Here is a 23,812-nt window from a genome sequence, read left to right as displayed (position 1 = left end):
GAAGAAAATCACTAGAAAGTGATATAAAACCATCATGAATAAATGGTTCGAAAATACCCATAATGCTATCTTGAGAAGAATTGACCTTGACCTCATTAATTGGGGATAAGAGGGGTTTAACCTCAGAAAATGTGTTGCACACATTATTAGACTCTAATTGAGTTGATGAAGAAATAAAGCCGGTGGGCTTAGATCCACTTGACCACTTTGACCTTCACGTTTTCTTTTCAATTTGAAACACTCTGACATTAAATGGCCGTCTTTCTTACAATAATTACAAGAAAGTGTACCGAACTGTTTGTCAGAAGGAGATTGAGACTTGGGATCTGATGATGTGGAAGTGTTACTTGAATTTTGTGAACTGTTTTCATTTGATTTCCTACTCTCCTTTGAAAAATTCTTGGATGAAAAGGAAGAGTTAAATTTACCTGCATTGTTTCTGTATGAAAAGGACTGGGATGTTTGCTGAGAAATGAAGATTTGTGGGTCAATGAATAATCATCGGCCAAACGTGCAGCAACCTCTAATGTATCTGCCTTTTGTTCATTGATAAACGTCTTGATGTCACTCCGGATGCACCTTTTAAATTCCTCAATCAAAACAAGTTGTCGTAATTTGTCATAATTCTGACTGACCTTTTCAGAAGAACACCAACGATCAAACAGTTGTTCTTTTGTTCGAGCAAATTCAACATAAGTTTGATCCTTCACCTTCTCACAATCCCTAAATTTCTGACGGTAAGCTTCAGGCACCAACTCATAGCCCTTGAGAATTAATTCCTTCACAGAATCATAATCTGAAGCCTGCTCTACTGACAATTGAATGTAAATTTCTCTGGCTTTACCCACCAAAGCACTCTGCAAAAGCATAGACCAGGACTCCTTAGGCCAATCAGACTCTGAGCAATTTTCTCAAAATGAAGGAAATATTTATCAACATCCTTTTCTTGGAAAGGGGGAACTAACCTGAAATGCTTAGTGATGTCAAAACCGTGTGAAGGGAAGGATTTTCCTGACTGTCCAAGCTCTAAACGTTTCATTTCTAATCTTTCCTGCCTATCTTTCTCTCTCTGTCTTTCTTCCATTTCTAACTGCATTTGTATTTTTTCTTTTCTATTTGTAATTCTAGTTTCTTGATCTCCAAATTTGTCTGCATTTCTAATTCTAATTTTCTGAGTTCAGAGGTAGACTCGGGCTCATAATCTTTCAGGGTGGATTCCTCAAATTGGCCTAAATCAACTAGATGTTTGAACAAATTGAAACGCTGATTTGATCAGAGTAGATGATATGCTGACAGGGATATATATCAAATATTATAAATCATTTTAAAACAGATATCATAAAGATAAGAAAAGCAGTTCATTATCTTTGGTCTTTTTTTCCCTTGGTGTTAACAGTTGTGAATGTATTTCTCTTCATCTCTCCTAGCCTAACCCTTGCATCACCATGGTTTGGCCCAAACCCATTGTGTTCAGTGGTGGGAGTGGACCTGTCCACATGGAATTAGGGGTGAAAAAATTTAAGAAATCCATGATATGATCAATACCAACTTGTTACATCAATGTTTTATTTTGTCGTTGAGAAAACTTGGAGACCAAGAATCTCTGTGTGTAAAGGAGCATTGGATATTGAAAAGTTTGTGCACTCAATTTGAATGTCTAACTGAGACATGACAACTGACATGGCGTTAGTTTGCAGGCAGTGATAATTATGGACAGAAAGATCTGTCGCTTGAGGGCGCTCTCTCAGGGAGCGTAGAGAGTGCATAGTGAGGAAGTGTATCCCTCTGAAAAAAGGTACATTTGTTTTTCAGCTTCCGTCAATCATGACATAAACAACATGAAAAATGTAAGTGAAGGTAATATGTTGCCTTGAAAGTGAAAGACAACCTTTTGCTGAAACTTTTTTCAGTGAAACTTTCAACCATTCTTTTACCAAATCAAGAATAAATCCACAGGTAAAATTTTGGAATTAGGGAAACAAATAACCTGACATATGCATCTATTTGACCATTTGCAGCCTTTTATACTTCTTGTGCCTGTGGTTTGACCCTTTCAAAATCAACCTTTGAAACAATCGTATCAAATACATTGGCTAACTTGGACCTGTACTTGAGGGAATAAGGTCAGAGGTACAAATAAGAATTGTTTACATGACAGAAAGGTAAATACAAAACAAATATTTGACAACAATGTAACTTGAAAAGAACATGTCATTCATGGCCAAACAAAGTTAATGAATTGCAAATTATGAAACGTGAAAATCAAAATTCAAAACATTGAAATGTTCGTCAGTAATCTCAAATTTTGACTCAGCAGTATTTTGATCAAGGTGATGAATTTGTTTACTTCATGGCTATAAATGCAATATTCGTAAGGCTGAAGTAATTATATTCTTTGCTTTGCATTCCCCAATGCATGTCTTTCAAATTTTCCAAAAACACTATTTGTTTACAAATTTTGTAAAATGTCTGTAATATCTCTTCATGATGGCAGAAAGTTACATTGTGGTTTAAGTTATGGAGACATAACAATGGTTGATTCTTGAGTGGGCATTCATATTACATGGAAACAACCACTTGTAAAATTTATATGTGAAATATGATAATTTTTGAACTTCTTATCGACTTACATTTGAACATTTTGAGTGGACGCAAAACAAAGAATTTGACTAGTCTGGCCTAATCTGCAAGCGCACCGCCATGTCAATGTAGTTGTAACTGTTCATGTAATTCCTCCATTGGACGTCATCGGAATACAAGACGACAGAAAACAAGCAAAGTATCATTTTCAGCATTATAGTTTCAGCATCTAGAAAGAGTCCTGTCGTTCAATTTTGAAATTGATTTTCGTAGCAAGTTGATAACTAAGATATGTTCACTTCAGTTTTTAATTGTACTGTGCAATCTGAATAATCATCGAGCAAAGATTTTGAATAAGTATGTTGACTTTACTCGCATTCTATAACATTGCTGAAGTCTGTAGGTGGTCAGGTCTCTGGCCACTGGAAGACCAACAAATTACTGACACACCAAGCTACCACATAGGCAACAGCAATAACTCCTTACAAAGTGTATCACCTTTGATGACATAGCGACCTCTTGAGGCCAGATGTACACTACTTTTGTTTATAAAATCTCAAAGTACGGACTTCATATTAGTATATCAATGGATGCAATTAACACCTGTCATGAAGCTTGTTTGGTATGCATGAAAAATTCTGTGCAACAAAAGAGAAGAGTAATTTCCAGAACAAGCTATCTAATTAAGACCATTAATAAGTCAACATTAACCAAAAACGGCCATTAACTTTCCAACAAAGCGTACCTAATTCAAAGACATTTACAGAATATGTAAATGCAAAGTCAGTTACTGGCGTTTTCCTCATTTCCATTTAAATACAACGCAAATTAAAAAGGATTGAAGTCAAAGCCATGCAAAACTGTCCAGAGCATGAAAGTAAACATTAATTTGACAGCACAGGTCTGTGGACAAAACATTCACAAGACTTGATATTTGATATCAATATTAGCAATATGGAAGATAGTACATTAGCACCAGTAATTCTAAGTGATTGAGAGAATTAAGTAGACATCTCGAGTAAAGTCAAGGAATACAAAGATAGCTGGTAAAGCCTGTGAATCTTTCACCCCTATTTTCACTTGCTGTAGTCCTATTTCAACACAAGTACAATAGGGTTGCACCACAATTTGATGATGGAAGGGTGGCACACTTAACAAATGATGGGCCCAAATATTCACCATGAATATACGGGTTTCTTCATGGGGCCTTACTTTATCTTTTGAAACTGGCCCCGCTAAGATTATGTTGATATATAAAATTGTTCTGGTTGGCACATTCTTGTTTAGTCTTGCTGAATAGGTCAAAGGTAAAACGTACAGCGTTAGGAGGTAGTCAGGGATGTAATAGAAATACATGGCAAAAAAAAAAAAGATTTGTTTCTGGTTATTGTCCACACTAATTTGAGATTTGCACGTTTGTTTCCTTGTAAGTCCTAATCGTAGTATTCAAAGAAACTGCAACAACACAACTGAAAGGGCCAGCAGCTGTAACTGTTGATGATTTTTTGCTTTGTGTGTGATTTGCAAGTTCTTGATCTACTCCTCAAAACATGTTGAAATACCTGCTATTTAGCTTGTCAACACAGCATCTATACATATAAAATACACTGTTATTGTTTACATTTGAATTCTAGTCCCAGAATTCACTTGTCAATAGCAATGACAATAACAATGCAGTTTTCATATGTACAGGCTGAGCTAGCAAGCCTAACAGTGTGTATCTGAACTAGCTTTGAGGAAGTAGAACAAGATATTGTAGTTGACATTAAAAACATAAATAGTGACAGAAAATCATCAAAAGTTAGTTACTGGCCTTTTAAATGGTCTACAATATCCAATATCAGTACAACAAACAGTCAATAAGAGGAACTGAGTTTCCTTCACACCAATACAATGTCAAGGTAGTATGCGCCTAAAAAGTGAAAGAAACTTTCGATGGTTCTCTTACCAAAGCAAAAATGAAAATCAGGGGTCACCAAGCAAAGTTTGAAGCTAGCGGACAAATTATCTAAGATTTCACAAAATATGTAGGAATGTAATGTATTGGTATTCTCAGTAGTCTGCTTATCATTTTTTAAATTCTTTTATTTTTTTCTCGCTGTAACGTCTACCTTTTTAAATTTTTTCTTTAGTATGGGCCAAAGGCCTGAAATAAAGATAATAATCATAATAATAGTAATATTTGAAATTTGAAATGGCCACCATCCCTGTGTTAACTCTACGCGGGGAAATAAAATTTTTTGAATTTTGAAAACTAGGACAGTAAAAATTTTTCGCCAAGAGCTTTAAAAAGAACCCCCTACACGTGGTAGATCAGAACAGAATTGATAAAATTTGAAACCCTTCTGTCCACGCGGCATGTTCTACCTTAACTGGGATGAGAAACTATGCTGTTGTAAGTGAAAGAAAACTGTACAGTAGCTTTAATCTCAGACCAAGGTGGTTAGCAACAAAGAAAATTAAACAATCACATCACTGCATCACTTATGCAAAATGTCAAGGACAAGAAACAAGACTTTCTCTCCTTGACTTCAATATGCCTGAAAAGGATCATGGGTAGACTGCTGACAAAGACTAGACGTAAACACATCATGAATTCTGGAGAAACTATAAGACTTTAATGCCGGAACAAAGGACATGGTTGAAATGTGCAATGTAATTAACTGAAAACTGACAACATGGCAGGCAAGGAGCTACTGACAGGGACTTCTTTAGTGTGTGAAACATTTCGGGTAAAGTTGTTAGGCCTGAGAAAAAATATTAAATGTTCTTTTGATTATTTTGGCAAAGCTATAGAAGGTGGCAAGCCAAATTTTTCTACTGTTTGTTATGAGCTTGCGAAATCTCCCACTAATGACAATGTTACCGATGACTTGGAGTCTAGATTTTACAAACTGTCCACATAAATAGAAGCATTACATATACAGGGTAGAGTTGACAGAGCAAACTCTGAGCATTTCTACAGACTCCCAGAATAAAGCGATAACCTGTAAAACCATGCACAAGAAAAATGCCCTTAAAAGTTGTAACATGGAAGTATGTGTTTGTCGCAATTTCAAAAAAAAATTTAAAATTTCCAAAGGCATTGGTAGAAGTGGAGACTCAGAGAAACAATTCAATTATTCTTTCTGGCCTTCCAATACAATCTTGGATGATGTTACATTACAACTGAAATCATGGTCCCATTGCATCTTTCTGAATGCATGTATCTTGTAACATTACAGTCAAAAACACATTTGCATTTGTTGAACATTTCAACGGCTGTGAAATCATTTTCAAGTTTTTTTGGTTGATGAGCATGGAACCATAGTAAGCAAGACAGAGATTTTGTAAACCCTGCGACAGAAGACGGCAAAAGTGAGATTTTTCATCGAAGTCTTATCACGACTGTTGTACGTCTGTCTCTTCCATTCTTCTGTTACCGCGGTAACATCCTCCTCATCAACTAAAACAAAACCTTCACCATTTCCACTCCCACTTCCACTACTACTATCTTTTCTTTTTAAATCATTTTCTTCATCCTCATCACCAATGCCATCATCCTCTTTTTCTGAAATATTTTTATCTTCACTTTCTGGTTCTTCATCTTTTTCAACTTCAGAATCTTTTTCATTGACTTTTTGATCATCTTCCTCATCTTCTTCCTCTTGGTTGTCTTCATTTTGTTGGTCTTCCTCGCTTTTCTCTTTTTCTTTTCCATCTTCCGTCTTTGGCTCTGAAGAGACTACTTTGTGTGTGTAAACTGGTTTGAATGACTCAAGAATACCGACATCCGCCATGAGATTAGGGAAAAGCCAGAAATGATGTTTTCCGAAGGTAACCATCCAAATAAGGACAAACAAGATGCATCTGACTGAAAAACAAATCCACAACTTAATGTCAATAAAAGAAAATGCAAACTTTTCCATATCTGAGGATGTGGTTTAGCAACTTGCTGATGAGATGTGAAAGCAAAAGCTATCATGTGTATGTCACTGGTGGCGCTCTTCATTGGAGTGCTATTTACCACTATCCTTAAATACACAGTTGACAGTTGCATTTGAAATTACAGCGGAACTATTCCTGTTTACCCTGAGATGGGTGATTCAAGCAGCACATGCCTGAATGAAGGATAATTAATGAAGATAGCAGTATAACCCTGTATCACTGTATTGTCCAAGCTAGTTTATTATCAAGTTATAGTGTCGTATCCCTTTCACCATCTTAGCTTGGTCCACAATAATGATTTTAATAGAGAAACTGGACTTCAACACCGGAAAATTTGGAAGAATGGTTTAAACAGGAAGTTAAGGAATTTTTTGTTGAAGTCAGGAAGACAATTCTGTAGTCGAATAATCTGCAGTGATTTAACGGGCTGGGTTAGAATTGACAGATACTGAGTAGAAATGTTGTTGGATAACTTACACACTGCAAGGACTAGGATTGATCCGACAAGACATGCTGCAACTAAACTGACATAGTAAGTTCCAAGTCTCATCCATGGCGGCCACAGTGGAAATAAACAGACTGCCGCTGCACCAATCACTGTAGGAAAATAATGAAAGTGTCAAATGCTTTAGCATTGCATAACGTCTGAGTGAAGGGTTACTTGTCTAACATTCTTACAGTTGTACGCACCTGGTAACTGAGGAAACTGAAAGATTTTCACTTTTACTCACACTTTTCTTAGGGAATAATGATAAATCAGAGGTCCTGCACAAACTTTTGTAACAGTGAAATAAGTTACCTTCATTTTACCAATAGTTAAATTTCAAAAAAGCTGCTATTCCTGCGATAACTTGATGGGCAAATAATTAAAATATCAGATTTTCACAAAACAAGACAATGACAACTATATTTACTTAGCAAGCTTTAAAATGAGTTGACACAGGCACACACAGCTTTTTATGCCAGAGGAAACTATCCTGAAGTTCCAGACATAGGACTTTCAAATCTTTCAACTTCCCACTGTCAACCACCAAGGGGATAAGAAAATCATGGTAATTACTTCTTATGACTGAACTGGTAATATGTACGACTGGGCTAGTAGTATTATACCTGAGCTAAAAGTTCTGATGGCTAGGCTAGTTTACTTTCCTTGGAATTATAAGTACATTTTCAGTTTGTAACTATAACGATGACTAGTTGGTAACTGAAAACTCAGGCTGGGCTGGTGGATCTGAAAGTGATATTGTCAGCTCTACACTTGTATCAGAATAGTTTCTTACATTACCTAGTGCCAGGCCCATGATAAATGTCTTGGGATGAGTTGGATCAAATACCCACACATACGCCTAGACAAAAAAATTAAAATCATTATGATTTATATTGGAAGTAAAGCACTTCCTATCAAACAAACTGAATGTCAAACCAAATCATGAATTGCTAGATACAGACATTTTCTTCAATGAGAAAGAAGCAACTCTATGGTTTTTTTGATCATAAACTTTCTTGAATTGACAAACCTTATCATAGAAAAGTCAATCATTTTATACAAAATCTAATAAACTGGCAAATGTAAAAGGTTAGACAGAAGAAATCTATACTACATCAACTTTATGTTTATATGCCTGGACCTCCTCATATCTCAAAGAATGGCGCTACGCTGCTGCAGAAGGTAAGGAAGTGAGGACCTAGTAATACCGTGAAAAACCCTATCAATTCAATCACCCTATTTTTCTCTCAAAGCATAATTTTATTCTAACGTCATCGAGTCGACCACAAATGGAAATTGGGGCTTCTCAATCTCTATCAATTCGACCAACCAATCATGACAAACTGTTTGAACTATTTATTTTTGATAAAATACACAGAACAATAAAATGTACCATACTGAATATGTCTAAGTTGGGACTTCAGGAAAGCCACCTTTATATGTTTTGATCATCCACAATGGTACACATATCATTTATGAACTGTCAAAAAAGTGGAAATCTCTAATTATTCGACACTAAAATTATTTTGGCTTCGTTGATTTCCTAATAATTCAATTATTTAAAATCCTAATTATTTTTTCCCTGGTTGAATTGATAGGGTTTTTTTAGTAGTTTAACCCTTTGAGTGCCATAATCTATTTTTGTCCCCTACCTTCAGAAAATAAACCCTAGCCAATTTTTCCCTGATTTTTGCTGAAATTTTGAGAGAAAACTGTAGCAAATGAAATGAAATGTCCATTTGATCCAAAATTATCAAAAATATTTCATAAAAATTCATAAAAATTGGTAAAATGTTGCACGAAAATTTTGGCGGGAAAAAATTACAGCGCTCAAAGGGTTAATCATTGACTAAAGGACTCACTGACAATAGCAATTCAAAAAGGTCACTTACATCACTACCATCTATGAAGATCTGATCATCGTGCGGTTCCAGTTTAAATTTCCTCTTGACAGCTTTCAGCTTTTTACCGGATGGAGTTGGTGTATCTTCAGCCTCCTGTAAAAAAGAATCATTACCAGTGTTAGCAGAAAACTGAATGAACAAGAAGCCAAGGTCTCTGGTAAATACATCTAAAGGGTCAACACTGACAAAGTATGGCAAACTTGTGGAGTCACTTTTGTTTCATATGAGAAATGAACTTGTTTTGCCGACTTGAAATAAACTATTTTCATGATGCCCACATGTCCTTATATCAAGATATTTTGTTCAGCATGAATTTCTTCAATTTGATAACCACTCTGTGTGAACAGCCAACCATATTTACTGATTTTTATTTGCATTTTCATGCAGAGCAATTATTGAACTTGACTGCTAAATACCATCAGCAATATCATAAAAAGTCAAGTATGGGTCACCAAAATAGCCTACAGTCCTGCATATTGCTATACTGTATGAATAGTTGGGTGTTGAGTCTAAGGTAATATTAGAATTCAAACATTTAGCTGTCTTACTTTTTTGCTTTCCTTTTTCTTTTTCTTTGACTTCTTTTCCTCAACAGTCTCTTTTTTCCCTTCCTTCTTCTCCTTTTCTTTCTCTTTTTCTTTCTCCTTTTCCTTGACTTTCTCCTTGTCTTTGTCTTTCTCCTTGTCCTTATCCTTATCCTTATCCTTGTCTTTCTGCTCTTTAATCACCTTCAACGCCCGATAAAACATTCCTTTCTGAAGCAGCCTATATGGTACAAGGTAAGACAAAATGTTGGGAGTTGAAATAACGGCACCAGCAACATCATTGCTACAACCATTTTTCTTCCAAAGAGTTTACTCTCTCACAACCATGGTTTAGCCCAAACCAATGGTGATTATGGACCTGTTCACAGTGAATTAGGGGTGAGCAGGTTGACTGTCTCACCACTATGTACATTTATTTTGTACAACCCTGTTGTTTCTATGGCAAAGTCAGATGTCAATGAAAGAAAAGATTAAAGGTGGTATTCAGTCTGATGTACAAATTCCTATTTTTCAATTCAAGAATTTAAAGACATTTTTTCTTTATCATCCCTTTCCCAGTACATCTAATGTGTAATTTTCTTACATCTTCGAGAACATCCTTGGCTTTGCAGTGCATCCATTTGGCTTAAAGCCCGGGGCGAAATGGACCGGGATCCGATTAATGCCAAGTTTGGGTGGGCGTTTTGGGGCATGGCTCTGCATAATGAGTCTGTTGGTAACGGTTGCTATCGTTCGCATTATCTGCGTAATCTGTTTGCTCTCAACTCACGCTCTGACTATAAGCTTAGGTACAGCCTTCGCAATACGCGAAAGAAAAAAGAAAGAAGGAAAAAATATCAATTTCATAAAAACAGGAGCGTGCTGAGTTGATATACTGAAGTTTTTGCTGAGTTGATTTACTGAAGTTTCGGGGCCATGTCATCGTTCGAGAATGATTCGGCTACTGACCGCCATATCTACACACGGAAATGGCGCCGTACGTAGTGGAAATAATCATCAAGAAAGTAATAAACATAAACATTAAAAATAATCCGAAGCTGGCAATTTCGTATGTTGAAATCACGAATTACCGATCTGAACGTTTACTGAGAAACACGGTCAGGAAAATGGTAGGAAATAGGTGAACGACGCGACGTCATGACCGATCGCTAAAATAAAAAAATAAAGTAAGTTCACTACATCACGGAAGGATCGAGATTTCCATGAATCTCGCGTACCACGATATCTGTAAGTGATCGAGGTCGGCTGCTCGGTTGCTTTGAGGGTGACCGCGGAAAACTCATTACGAGTTATGTTTATTTTCAGAGCAATGGGATGAACCACGGACTGGGTTCATAGATATCTTCCTTATTGAAGAAATTAAAGTCCAACCTTTGTCGAAATCTTACGATGTAGTGCCAACTCAATGAGCCGATCTCGGACACACGTATCAATAGGCCTAAGCCTTTCAAAGAAGATCGGGTGATGACGCTCACTTGCTCACCTTGAACTGACATTGACAAATACTGTTTTGATGTCTTTACAAGCTTTGTTTAATTTTCATAACAGAAGTCTAAACGTTTCTGGGGCAACCGGTCTGTCAAAACCTTACCAACCCTCCGAACACGACATGTCATTGCCATGTGTGAGAACACGTGTACATATACCATACGGTCGTTTTCAGGGCTAGCATTTATATCAAAAGCGACTGTAGCGTACCGGTACTTTCGGGCGTAGATTTGGGGGTTGTTCAAAACATAGGGCCAAAGTCCCTGAAGCTACTATAGACATGGATACAAAATTAAGTATTTCCTGACTGTATGAAATTATCTCACTAAGGTCATCCTACGGACAAGTAAACTAAATATTAAAGCTGTCTGACCAGTGGTTTTGAAAGAACAAGCAACTCAACAGTTGACAGAGCTCTGTTGAGTTATGTAGAGAATAACCTTTTGTGACACATGTATTGATGAAGAAGGTGGATATCTTTGATTAACATTGAGTTCTGTTTAATAAGTTGAGACTGTACATACTCAGAGAAAGCACACTGAAGAGACAAAGGTTTGAAACTTAAGAAGTTCAAGGTCATCAAAAGCATTATAAGGAATCATGTTACACTTTCATTGCACTGTTTACACAGATTGCATAATTGCTATAAATAGCACATGAGGAATCTTTATACAGCCCAGCTTTACCATAAAAACCCTATCACTTTGATCACTCTTTTAATTGACCACTCTATTTTTTTCCTCAAAAGTAATTTTATTTTATCCTTACCAAGTCAACCATAAATGGAAATTAGAACTTTCTCTATCTCTATCTCTATCTCTATTGACTATTTTGAGCAATTTCTTTTAGATAACATACAGGGCACAATAAATGACGGTTCAGAATATGTCAAAGTTGGGATTCAGGAAAGTTGCCTTTACATGTTTTATCCTCCAAGATGGTAAGCATTTCACTATGAACTGTCAAAAAAAGTTGAACTTTCTGATAATTCTACACTAAAATTATTTTGGCTTTGATGATTTCCTAATTAATTCAATTATTTAAAATCATATTAATTATTTTTTCTGGGTGAATTGATAGGTTTATACAGTACAAGAATTACATACAATGTAAGTCAAATTTTGACCAAAATGACAAAAAATTCCTTAAAAATACAGATTTGCATATTTCATCACAATTTGAACAAGTCTAAGTTGGGTTACCCCTAGGGACCTGTATACCAAATAACAAAGCTGTCTGAGCAGCGGTTATGAAGAAGAAGATTTTTTACCAAAAACACCTTTTTTGGCATTAATTTGCCTATTTTCAACAATATCAAAAAATTAAAAAAATAATTTCTCAAAATCGTATTTTTCATCTACACAACAAATATCAAATCAGTAAGTACTGCGGTTCTCAAGATATTTGAGTGGACGGACGCCTCACAAACGGACATACATACATACATACATACATACATACATACATACATACATACATACATACAGACTGACGCCGGACGCCGGACGGATACCCATCCCAATAGCTTCTATAGACTATAGTCTATAGTAGCTAAAAAGTGGCAGGCTACCGCCATGCTTTAATATTTAGTTGTTTTCGATGTCATCGCAAACTATGGACTCTGCCTGCAGTTCTGTAAAATACAGTGTACGCACTTTTCGCAAGGATACATCGTACCGGTAATGACTCATCTCTTGCTAAGTCACGACCGAAAATGGCTCACTTTCGCGATGTCATTGTATCATAAACGCTTGTTAGTAAAATAGTTTATGACAACCACGAAGTTTTCATCCTCTGTGCACGCAAATATACATGTAACTCTAAGCGTACACATGGTTTGTTTACATCGTAATTGTTCTCGTATGCACAGCAAATGTTTGACCAGTTTACACTTCTGCGCGTCACTGAATGATTGACAATTGTTTGAATCACGGAACGACTGTTACCTTGGGGCCATTTCCTTTGTTACGAAAGCGATTTTTCCCCTAATCGTCGTAATTTTCAAATGCTTTGTGAAACTTTGCGGATACCTGTATGGCCTACGTGTTTATGAAACAGTCTATGTTTATGGTATGCCAATAATGTTTGCTTGAGAATCGCTTCGGCTGATTTTCACAGAGCGGTCTACCTTGCTGTTGCCAGTTGTCACTCAAGCGCCATTATGAATTTTCGATGAGTTAGGGGTCTTTTATACCCCGCACGGGGTTTAAAGGGCACGATGATTAACCCTTTGAGTGCTGTAATTTTTCCCGACAAAATTTCAGTGTAACATTTTACCAATTTTTATGAATTTGCTTTATTTTATTATTTTGGTTGTTTTGGACGAAATGGCCACAACTTTTCATTTGTTACGATCTTTGACCAAAATTTTGGGAAATTCTGAAAAAAATTGTCTACATCTGAAAAAAGTTGTTGACGACATATATTCCATCAAGGCAACAAAAGTTGACTTTGGCACTCAAAGGGTTAAGGTGGAATAGACCTCTGGATTGGATATTCAGATTCTCAAACTTTTACAATATCTTTCTGAAGCTTATGAGTTCATAAACCTGTGACAGATTAATCTTTAAACCTGTGGTTTGTGCCTAGAAAACAAAAGATGTAAACTTTTGCTCAAACTTTCCTAAAATAAAAGTGTGAACCATTCTCTTTCAAAATCAAGAATAAAATCAATAATCACCATGCAATTTTTATACTAGAGAAACCAATTTTCCAATCTTTACCAAATTTGAAATTTAAAATGGCTGCAATCCCTGTGTTATCTCTGTAGGAGAAAATAAAATTCCCAGTTTAAGTCTTTTGTTTTCTAGGCATGACCACAGATTTAAAGATTAAACTGTCACAGTTGGCATGTTGAATTCAAACCTGGCTGTGATGATAATAAACATAGAAATTTCTCTTTAAAACTATCCTACCTACAGGCATCTTCCTATTGGACTCATATATCATCTAATAACATGAAGTATTTGAATTCTCTCTTGTCACTAGAGAAATAACTAGATTATTCTGATTTTGAATATATAGCAGAGTTGAATGTTGAAATGATAAGAAGGTACATCCTTCATTAATAGACATCAATTAATCATTAGGCATTAGTGACCTGTCTGATTTCTTTTGCAAACTGACCTTTGATGAACTGCTGATCTTTACACGACTCCTGTGGTTGCAACATGTGGCCTACAATATGATTGTCATCAGTTGCTCACATACCAATTGAGTTATGCTAGTTCATTTAAAATATCCTTTATGGCTTAATAAAGTTTTAAACCTGGAGCACAATGCATTTTAATGTGAGAATACTTTACTTCAGTGCTGTTGGTTTATGTTGCATCTATGGAGTGCTCATTGTAAAACTTATATATTTTCTGTATAGTTAGGTGGTATTTATGAATAACACAAAAAAATATCAATAATTTTCAATAAATTAGATCTTTCTTATGAGTGCAAATAAATATCAAATGTTTCTTTTTTCTTCTGAAAATAAACCCTGTGTAGATATTCTTTGGAAAAAGCAATCATGGTTTTAAAGGAATACAAATAAATTGTTTGAAAAGAACCTATCTCATCATTGATGTGATAATCAAACTGAATCAACTGTACTTTGTATAACAAATTCATGCACATAAATATTTATTGTCCAAAATCCTCTCATACACATCGATTTCTATAAGCACAGTCCGTCCACCTGGGGGTTGGGAGGGAACTGTGTTAAAAGCAAAGTACAGCAAGGGTAGAGATTAGTTGCCCAGCCGAGTTTTACACTAATAACTAGTAACCTAGGGAGCCCTTTGGATTAAGTATAGAGTACACAGCTACAGCGTTTTAAGGAAAACCTCTTAGTAACAATTGTGTCCATATTCTTTACCTGTACCAAAGAAAAAATTTAAACTTTGTTTTTTTTAGTTTATTTGATAGTGTCAGCATTCCAACTGTACAAACCTGTACAATAAATCTTTCTTTTGGGCATTAGACCAGATGAAAGAAAATTTCAAACACTTTTATTTTTTTCTGTAAGGGATAGACTTTGGAAAGAAAAGGATAAAATCCTAATTATTAGATAGTTTTGCAACTCACCTATTCAAATAATCAACTCACCTATTCAAATAATCAACTCACCTATTCAAATAATCAACTCACCTATTCAAATAATCAACCACTGATTGTCTGGTTGTAAACTGTGTATCCTCACCACCTTTTGCCCATTTGGAGTCCAGCAACAGATCCACAGCCTTGGCAGCTGAAATCAAAACAAACAGTATCTCATAAGACTGAGTACACAGATTGTTTTGTTTTCTGTCTTCAAACTCAACATTACAATATGGTGATGTGAATTCCTGTGTTTGTTTTCTTCCTTGACAGTACAGTTTTGGTATGAGATCACCATAACATTCATTTTATACAGACTGCCAAATATTACGTCTTTTACAACATTTCACAGGTAACAAAGAAAGTAGCGTAACACACAGAGTCTATGAGGTTATGGCTCTTTCATACTGTGAATCATTCACATTCTGTTACACTTGTTTAAATATTAGGAAAAAGTAGACTATGATTAAAATTTATTTGAACTCACCAAAATGAAAAGAAAAGAGACTTGATGTACACGTTATGAAATGATGAACAAAAGGACCTAAAATTTATGTAATTTGTTTTGGGAGCCTGAGCTTTACACCTTTCAAAACAAAGGTTTTGCTATGGTCCTATTGCATTCTATGGTTGGTAAGACTTGCATGATGAGATGGGTTGGTATGAAAGAGGTGTTAAACTTGCAGCTTTGAAAGAAATAATGTGAATCTGTATATATATGGTATATTTAGGGTGTGTTCCTTTTGGCAGGAATGAGACAAATTGACAACCTATTCTCTGTTTTTGGGAGGCAATAATGCCATCAAAGTTGTCGTGCTGGTAAATTAGGATACAACATCTCCCAATCCTTGGTTAACAATTAACATTATGCAAATTTCTGAAAGATCTTTATGAAGCAGGCTTGGATACTTGACTGTTGATTAAGATAATTTTGTTTGTTAAACACAACTAATATCGATGTATAGTGGGAATAAAGGAAATTGCAAATTTTGTGTATCAGTGTGCCGGCTAACATACCATGTGTCTTTCTGAAAACTTTGCGTCACCTTGAGGTATTGTGGAAAATTCTTTGCGTCAGCCCTATATCTTAACATGTCAACCAAAAAATTTGCTTGCATCACAGGCAATTTGTGTGCATCATGGCGCCTCAATATTGGCTTAGAGGGCACACTGGTTATGTCTACATTTGGTTCAAAATGAGAGAGAGGAACCGAAGTATTGTTGGACTGTAGTACACCACCTAAATTATGACATGTATAGTTAATAGTTCTTTATAGAATTTGAGCATTTCATTAAAAGTGGAAAAATTGTCATAAAAATATCTCAAAAAATTACATTATTTTTTATACCTGTGAAATACTCGGCTGGCTGTCCCATTACAGTGGTTTTCTTGGTTTCAAGGTTGAATCGGAGATGCTTAGCAACTGCTGTCTCTTCTTTGGTTGGTTCATCTGTTTTGCCAGCCTGTAATCATAGGTACATCACATGTTAATCATGTGACAATCACATAATGCAAGTACAGAAGAAACAAGTACCACAGCACATACCGGTATGTAATAAACCAAATTTACTGTACTATAAACAGAGAATGGCCAAATAAACTTCATCATGGCATTTCCATATGCATGGGAAAATTAAGGCCTAAAAGAACATGAATTTGTGCTTTATCTCTTTATAGGATGTGTGGAATGGTTCCTACAGTGTACATCAGTTTTTTAAATGACATAAGTAGATAATATTGTGCCTTCTACCACCATGGTTTGCCTAAACATATCATTATTAATAGTGAGTATTGACCAATTTACTGGGAACAGGGCGTGAACAGCTTCAATGATGATTTTATTTCTCTGACCATTGCTTAAAGCTTCTGCAATTTAACACAATCCTGATATCCAAATGGGTCAACGAATTTGAAGGCTGCCTTGTTGTGTTCTGCTTTAGAGTGGTTATTATGCACAGCTGTTGAACCCCCTAGCATGCAGACTTTTGTATTAATTAAGTTTCACTGCACACAAGGCTTCAATATTCAAGGGTTGTCCAAAGAGAGGTGTCTGAAAACAAACATTCCAGCAAATTTGAAATCAATTCTACGCATTCTATTATGGAAGCATTTATTCTGTTATTAGACCACAACCAAACTACTTTGATACAGCTTACAGTACATGTAATTGATTCTCACGATAACCCTTGTTTAGGAACGATACCTAATGCGCAAATTGTTCAAAGGTCAATGACCTATTGGCCACATGTAAACACTCACACAAGGTTGCTTGTTTCTGGTCTGAACTGCTCTACCTCCTTTCTTAAAGAGTGAAGGGGGGGGGGGGGGGGGGGGGGGGGGGGGGGGGGGGGGGGGGGGGGGGGGGGGGGGGGGGGGGGGGGGGGGGGGGGGGGGGGGGGGGGGGGGGGGGGGGGGGGGGGGGGGGGGGGGGGGGGGGGGGGGGGGGGGGGGGGGGGGGGGGGGAAGAGGGAGATGTGAAAAATGGCACTCCTGTTTATACCAAATGGGTAAATTCACCTAAGTTTGTCACTTGTATTTCTCATAATGTTTATATGTATATATTCAGTTAATGCATTCTGAATTTGAAATCATATCACTATCACTGTCCTTGTACATGTTTATATTTATATACCTGTATTTATCTATAAATATATGCTTTTTGAATACAGATATTGCATTTACAACCAGGACAGCTACTGGCTATAAATTATCAAATATAAACGTACAAGAAATTCAATATTGCTATGCAAATTGAGTCAAGTACATGATAATGCACCACTCACTGCCAGTGTGTTTTCATTTGTTCATTTTAGTCAACGGTTCAATGACACATTCAAATAGCATCTGTAGGTTCATGATAAATTAAAAATTGAAAATATGAAAGCTTGATATTTAAGATGGTCTACAGAAATACATATTACGTTGGCTGAAACCCCTTAGCTGCAGTGCTTAAAGGTACAACGTGCCTTGGTGACAGATATTCTGACTCCCAACATTTTTACAATTCTATTCTTATCTCCCACATGTTAGGGCTCATTTTAAAGCTCTTTGAGTAAGAAACATTTCAACTCTCTTAGTTTTTCGAAAATCCAAAATGTGTTTTTCTCCATAGAGTTAACACAGCGATGGCAGCCATTTTAAATTGAAAATATCATTAAATGTTAAATTATTTGTTTCTCCAGCACCAAACTTTGCAAGATGGCCCCTTATTTTATTCTTGCTTTGTAAGAGAAATTTGAAACTTTCATGATTTAGGCAAGTTTGAGCAAAAGTTCAAGTCTGTCACATTGTATTTGTAGGCACATACTACATTGACCATGGTATGGTTCATAGTGATATCCTTCTCAGCCAATTTGGAGAACTGCAGCCTGATTCTCGTATTCACTTTTTACCCTTCAAAATTTTACACAGAACACAAGTACTTGTCTACAGCTGACTCAAGAAGATATTTTTAGAAATTCCTGTATGGAGTCTTTTAAGGCAAAGAAATTTCTGGATGACAAATATTACCATATTTGCAGACTTGAGGCAAGGATTTATGATCGGAAACACAGCAGAGAAATGTAGCTGCATGAAATGCCGAATGGTAAATATCAAGTGGTAAATACAAGATGGTAAATACCAGATAGTCTACTTTTTCTAAAAATAATCAGAAACTTAACCCTTTCACCACCATGGTTTGGCCCAAACATATTGCTATCTATGGTAATTGTCAACCTCTTTACAGGTTGAATGGGTTGAAAGTAATTGTGAGTTCAAATATTTAAATGGTTGTATTGTGTGCAAGTATAATCCTGACGAATTACACGATGAGAGTTGCCTGTACCTTGCACCATTTCCGAGTTCTTTGAGTCATCTTCAGAATTTCTGGAATATTTCTTTGAGAAAGTCCTATTCCAGGACATGTAATATGTAAAATGCTCTTCAGTTAAAGGGACAGCAAGGCCAGTACCTGTAACTTTTGATGACTTTTCACCTATATTTTTAATGTCCTCAATAGTTTCTTGTCTTACTCACCAAAGCATGTTGAGATACATAGAATTCAGCTTGTCAATGCAGCCTATACGTGTGTAGACGATTGTTGACCCATGAATTCTGGTTGGGACTAGAATTCAAGTGTAAACAATAATAGTAATTGTATACATTTACATATAGATGCTAAGTTGATGAGCTAAATAGTTGGTATTCCAACATGCTTGTAGGAAGTAGATCAAGAACTTGTAGCTGACACACAAAATAGTGAAAAAAAATCATCAAAAGTTAGACATATTAACACTCTCAAATTTTTTACAATATTCTTGTGGTCTACCACTTGTTGAGGTTCATTTTGAAGCTCATGCAGAAGATACGGATTTCATAGGCCTATTTTTGTGAAAATGAAGAATTGTACCCCACATAGAAAAGACAACACAGGGATGGCAGCATTTTGAATTTAAAGAGTTGGTAAATTTTGAGTAATTTGTTTCTCTGGTACCAAAATTTGTATGGTGACCTGATGATTATTCTTGAACTTGGAAAAGAATGGTTTAAAGTTTCCTTGAAGGAAATTTGAGTTAAAATGTGTCTTTAATTTTTGTGGTATGAACTACCTCACGGATAGCAGGCACTTCAAAGTAATACACAAATACTTTTCGGTAAAACTTTTCCTCAATGAAACTTTCAACCTTTCTCTCACCATATCAAGAATAAAAATTATGGGTTGCTGTGCAAAGTTTGATAACAGCGATTTCCAAAAATCTAAGGGGGTGAAAATTTCTCTCACTCCAAGAGCTTTAAAATGAGCCCTCACAAATGGTAGATTAGAAAGAATTGTAAAAGTTTGAGAGTCTGAATATCTGTCCCCGAGGCACATTCTTGAGACAATGGAATGTCACTGTAGCATAAAGACAAATGCCATACTCTTCTTGATACAAAATGATTACTTACGTCCTTGCAAGATTCTATTTCCACATACAGAAATATTAAAAAAGATGAATTTTCAATTTTCAACTGACAGATGCCATTAAGGCATGCTTATATCAATTAATACAAGCACTGAGTAATATTATCACAAATAACATATGCTTTGTTTTGGCAAATATTCTAATTTTACATCTCCTGTAAAAAGTTAATGAGGGAAGACGATACGCACATTTTATATTTAAAATTTTTAATCTCACAGTAAAGGTAAGATATTTGACTAATCTTTTGCCATGGGCAGTCATTTTAATCTGGCGATCATGATCATACTGTCTAATTCAAATGTCACTCTATTTTTTTCTATTTTTATATTCCTCACAGATAATCATAATTGCGCTTTCTTTATTTGTAATATTATAGCCCTCTTGAGAAGCATTATTTTTACTTTGTCTAGACAATTAAGCTTTCTGTTTGGTGATGTACTTTCAAATGGAACTCCATCACAATGTTGTACCCTTTCACCGCAATGGTTTGGCCCAATCCCATCGCCATTGATGGGAGTGTGGAACTGTTTACAGGAAATTAGGGTGAACAGGGATACTGTACAGTCAAATCTAGGCTCTACACAGCTCTGAATCCATAACTGTGGTGATGAGTTTTCTGTTTTTTATATGCTGATTTTGACTTTGCCGATTTTTCATGCTGCCACCACAGAGATAGACGAGCAGCCAAATCCATGCGCAAGCAAAGAGTTGCGCAGGATTTTTCAACTAATTGGCATCCAATTTACAATCTGTCAACACTCATCAATAGCCTTGTTCAAGGGGGTGAACAGCTACACGTTAAAATACATTCATGATATTGGGATCAAAGATTGGATCAGTTCCCATAAAATATTAAAATATGAGAAACAGCAGCAATACCTGGAGTGCATCACAAAAACAGGATCTCTCCTACTTTTCTGAATATACAATTGTGGAAACGTAACACCATGGAAAATTAAATGCGTCAATACAAAACTTTCCCTAAACAAGACAAGTTATTAATATTTATTATTTATTTACTTTATATGTACGTTGAATTTGGAAACCAAATTAAACATAATTGTAAAGTAAGATTTTGACAACAAACAAGTCTACCACTGAATATTATACAAGCTGACAAGAAAACATATGTATAATGTAACCAATTTATCAAGAGGGGAAGCACATTCTATTTAAAGTGAATTTCTTCATTTTGGATGGAACACTGCTTCCACATAGAATTTCACATTTGCCAAAGATATTGCTATGATATTATTGCAATGAATGGAAATAGATAAACTTGTTCTTGTAGTCTGTGAACATTTTGCAAAACTTGTGATGAATGCATCAGTAAAGAATTCTCCACAATAATGTACACTGTTTGCAACAAGTCTGCAGTCCCATGCAGCATTTTGATGAAAAGATATAAATATAGACACAGGGATTTCAGTATAGATCCGCCGTTACTTCTAATACTCAGTTTTTGACAAAAAAAACCCCAATAGTGTATTACGAATAACAACTGCAGAGTGATCACTACATCATATAAATCATGTACATTGAGTTTTAAGAAAATTGACCAAATGTAACAATATAAACAACGAAAACAGGGACCATATGCCCGATAAAACAGGTGCCACATGTTCCTGATCATGTGACCATGTTTACTTCAATATGCAAATTAGTTCACCCACAGGCACACAACCTTCAGTTGTGATGACTAATAATAAACACACATCCATACAACAGCTACCTTGTACTTTATTCCTTTTTACTTGCAAAATTTGCACAATAATAACCAGAAAATTAATGTGCCAATAATGAGTTGATGAAATACCAAAGAATTAATTTCCCTTGCACAGAAAGTGCTGACAGAGCCACCATGCTCACACAGAGTTTTAACTAGCTCTTGCATAACAAGGCCAAAGTTATCCCCAGATTACAGATTACGTGATGTTATCCACAGAGAGTGCACATTGAATAAGTGTGATGCCATGCACATGTGCTATGTTAGAATATTTTTGTTTCCGCAGAAAAGATATGTGTTGAAATAGTAAAGATAATGAAAATAGACCCTTGAGATAAACATTACATACAGTATGTTGAAGGACAGACCTGCAGATCAGAAGTGGCAGAACATTACAAGTAAATCAGCAGTACCTAATATAACAAATATGGTCTCTAGGATTCAGTTAGTCTGCAAGACCAATATTCAGTTGACAGAAAATTTCAGCCTTTGTGTGAATTGAATACTTCTACTTAAATTTTTCTGATATAAAATGTCTACACTGAAGACAAATGTACAAGTTATTACGGTGAAAACTTCTATGGTTTCTGAAATATATAAGAAAAGAAAATGTCAGATGCTTTGCTATTTGTACGGCTAACTTTTTAAAAAAAAATATATGAGAAGTCTCCTATCTTGTGCAAGTCTGGCCTGAAGTTGTTTGTCATCTTCAGGAAAGAGTTGCATACGAAAAGATAATACTCAAAATTTTTTTTTTCCCAAAAAGTTAGCAGTTCTAATACATTTTCAATATTACAGAAAAGTATTACACATACGGATTCTTGTGTGTTCTGCAATGTCAAGCAAAGCTTAATTGCATCACTGTCACAGCTGAATACCACCACAACTGACATGATACACTGAACAAGCAAACATGTCAACATGTATGGAACGGATACAAACCTTCCCTCTTTTTGTCTCATACCTCAGTGAGACATAGAGAGAAGTTAGATTATTTTTCAAAACGAAACCATGAAAGAAAATTAACATTCATTTGCTTGATTTGGTCAAGGGTCAGACTGATCATGACAAACTGGTGATGGTCTCCATCAATATCGAAAAGTCCGAGCATTAAAAATTCTTTGCAATATTTCTATCACTGCTTTTCAGGTACATTGATTGTTTCAAATGGTAGTTCTGTCTGTATTTGATTTACTGATTGACCTCTCAACAATAATTTACAATTTATATCAGGCACTGTTTAATGTATCTAATATGCCTTGCCTTAATTTTAGTGTGGTCGTGTTGGTAGCAATATATTGATTTAAAATGTTTACATTACAGTTAATTATTTCATGGTTTCGGTTTCTGTCTCGTTATATACCGTCCCATCTATTTTAAGCGAGTTGGTTTAATATGCAACATTGGAATGGGAGAAATTGTGTGACATTATTATATTACCAAACACAAGGCCTTGTGAAATTCACTGCGTCTTTAATCATTACTCCTAAAACTTCATATGATCGTAAAAATCTTTGGGCGAGTGGGCATTTCAGTTTTGAAAGGTCATCCTTTTATTCAACTGGGTTGTCTGTGAAAATAACGTTTTCCGTGTAAATGTGTACACCACAATGATTACCGTTTTGGCGCAATCTGTCCAGATACACAAGTGCACAGCAATCAGAATAACTTCCGCCCAGCGAAGAGATGACGGGTACAAAACGAGGAACGATTATTAGAATCTAACAGCGCAGCTGTTACATTTGAAAACTAACTTGGCTTTCCTTTCATACAGATTCCCCACTTGTAGACGGAAGCACGTCTGCGTGTCCGTCTGCTGTGCCCAGACAGTCTGGTCGACGTCTCTCAAGATTCTAGGCCACATCCGTATCATGCCTGCAGTCACTCATAATTTGCTTCGCAAGAAATCATGTGTTGGGAGTAAAACACACAACTTGACTAAATGTGCTATTATGAACCAAAATCATCGACAAAAATCGTAAGAACAGAAAAGTATCAGTAATACTCACATCTTTTTTCTTTTGCTTAGGCTTCCTGCGGTCAGCCATTTTGCTTATAACACGTAATCAATGTACTCCCTATGTTAGTGGGAAAATGTAGCACTCATGTACGATGCTGAAGTTAT

General features: G+C 35.9%; 1 protein-coding gene across 1 annotated transcript; it reads right to left on the bottom strand.

The window, feature by feature from the left end:
* Nucleotides 1-5,176: 5,176 nt before the first annotated feature.
* LOC139137649 (translocation protein SEC62-like) lies at nucleotides 5,177-23,801 on the bottom strand. The gene is made up of 8 exons (XM_070705850.1): nucleotides 23,697-23,801; nucleotides 16,367-16,481; nucleotides 15,069-15,168; nucleotides 9,447-9,663; nucleotides 8,887-8,991; nucleotides 7,793-7,853; nucleotides 6,985-7,104; nucleotides 5,177-6,433 (listed from the first exon to the last, which is right to left on the bottom strand). Exons 1-8 carry the CDS (start codon nucleotides 23,733-23,735, stop codon nucleotides 5,856-5,858), a joined length of 1,335 nt encoding a protein of 444 aa, XP_070561951.1. The 5' UTR covers nucleotides 23,736-23,801; the 3' UTR covers nucleotides 5,177-5,855.
* Nucleotides 23,802-23,812: the final 11 nt, after the last annotated feature.

This window comes from Ptychodera flava, chromosome 7 (genome assembly GCF_041260155.1).
Source record: "Ptychodera flava strain L36383 chromosome 7, AS_Pfla_20210202, whole genome shotgun sequence".
In the NCBI taxonomy this organism is placed as follows: Eukaryota; Metazoa; Hemichordata; class Enteropneusta; family Ptychoderidae; genus Ptychodera; species Ptychodera flava.
This window is presented reverse-complemented; position numbering and strand designations above follow the sequence as displayed.

Bases quoted from the DNA above. Each gene is read 5' to 3' on its own strand.
- LOC139137649 (XM_070705850.1), bottom strand. From the start codon at position 23,735: ATGGCTGACCGCAGGAAGCCTAAGCAAAAGAAAAAAGAT. The intron at 7,854-8,886 runs GTAAGTGACCTT...TTTTTTGTCTAG, and splicing joins TCTTCATAGATGGTAGTGAT to GCGTATGTGTGGGTATTTGA. The intron at 7,105-7,792 runs GTAATGTAAGAA...ATTTTCCTACAG, and splicing joins TATCATGGGCCTGGCACTAG to TGATTGGTGCAGCGGCAGTC.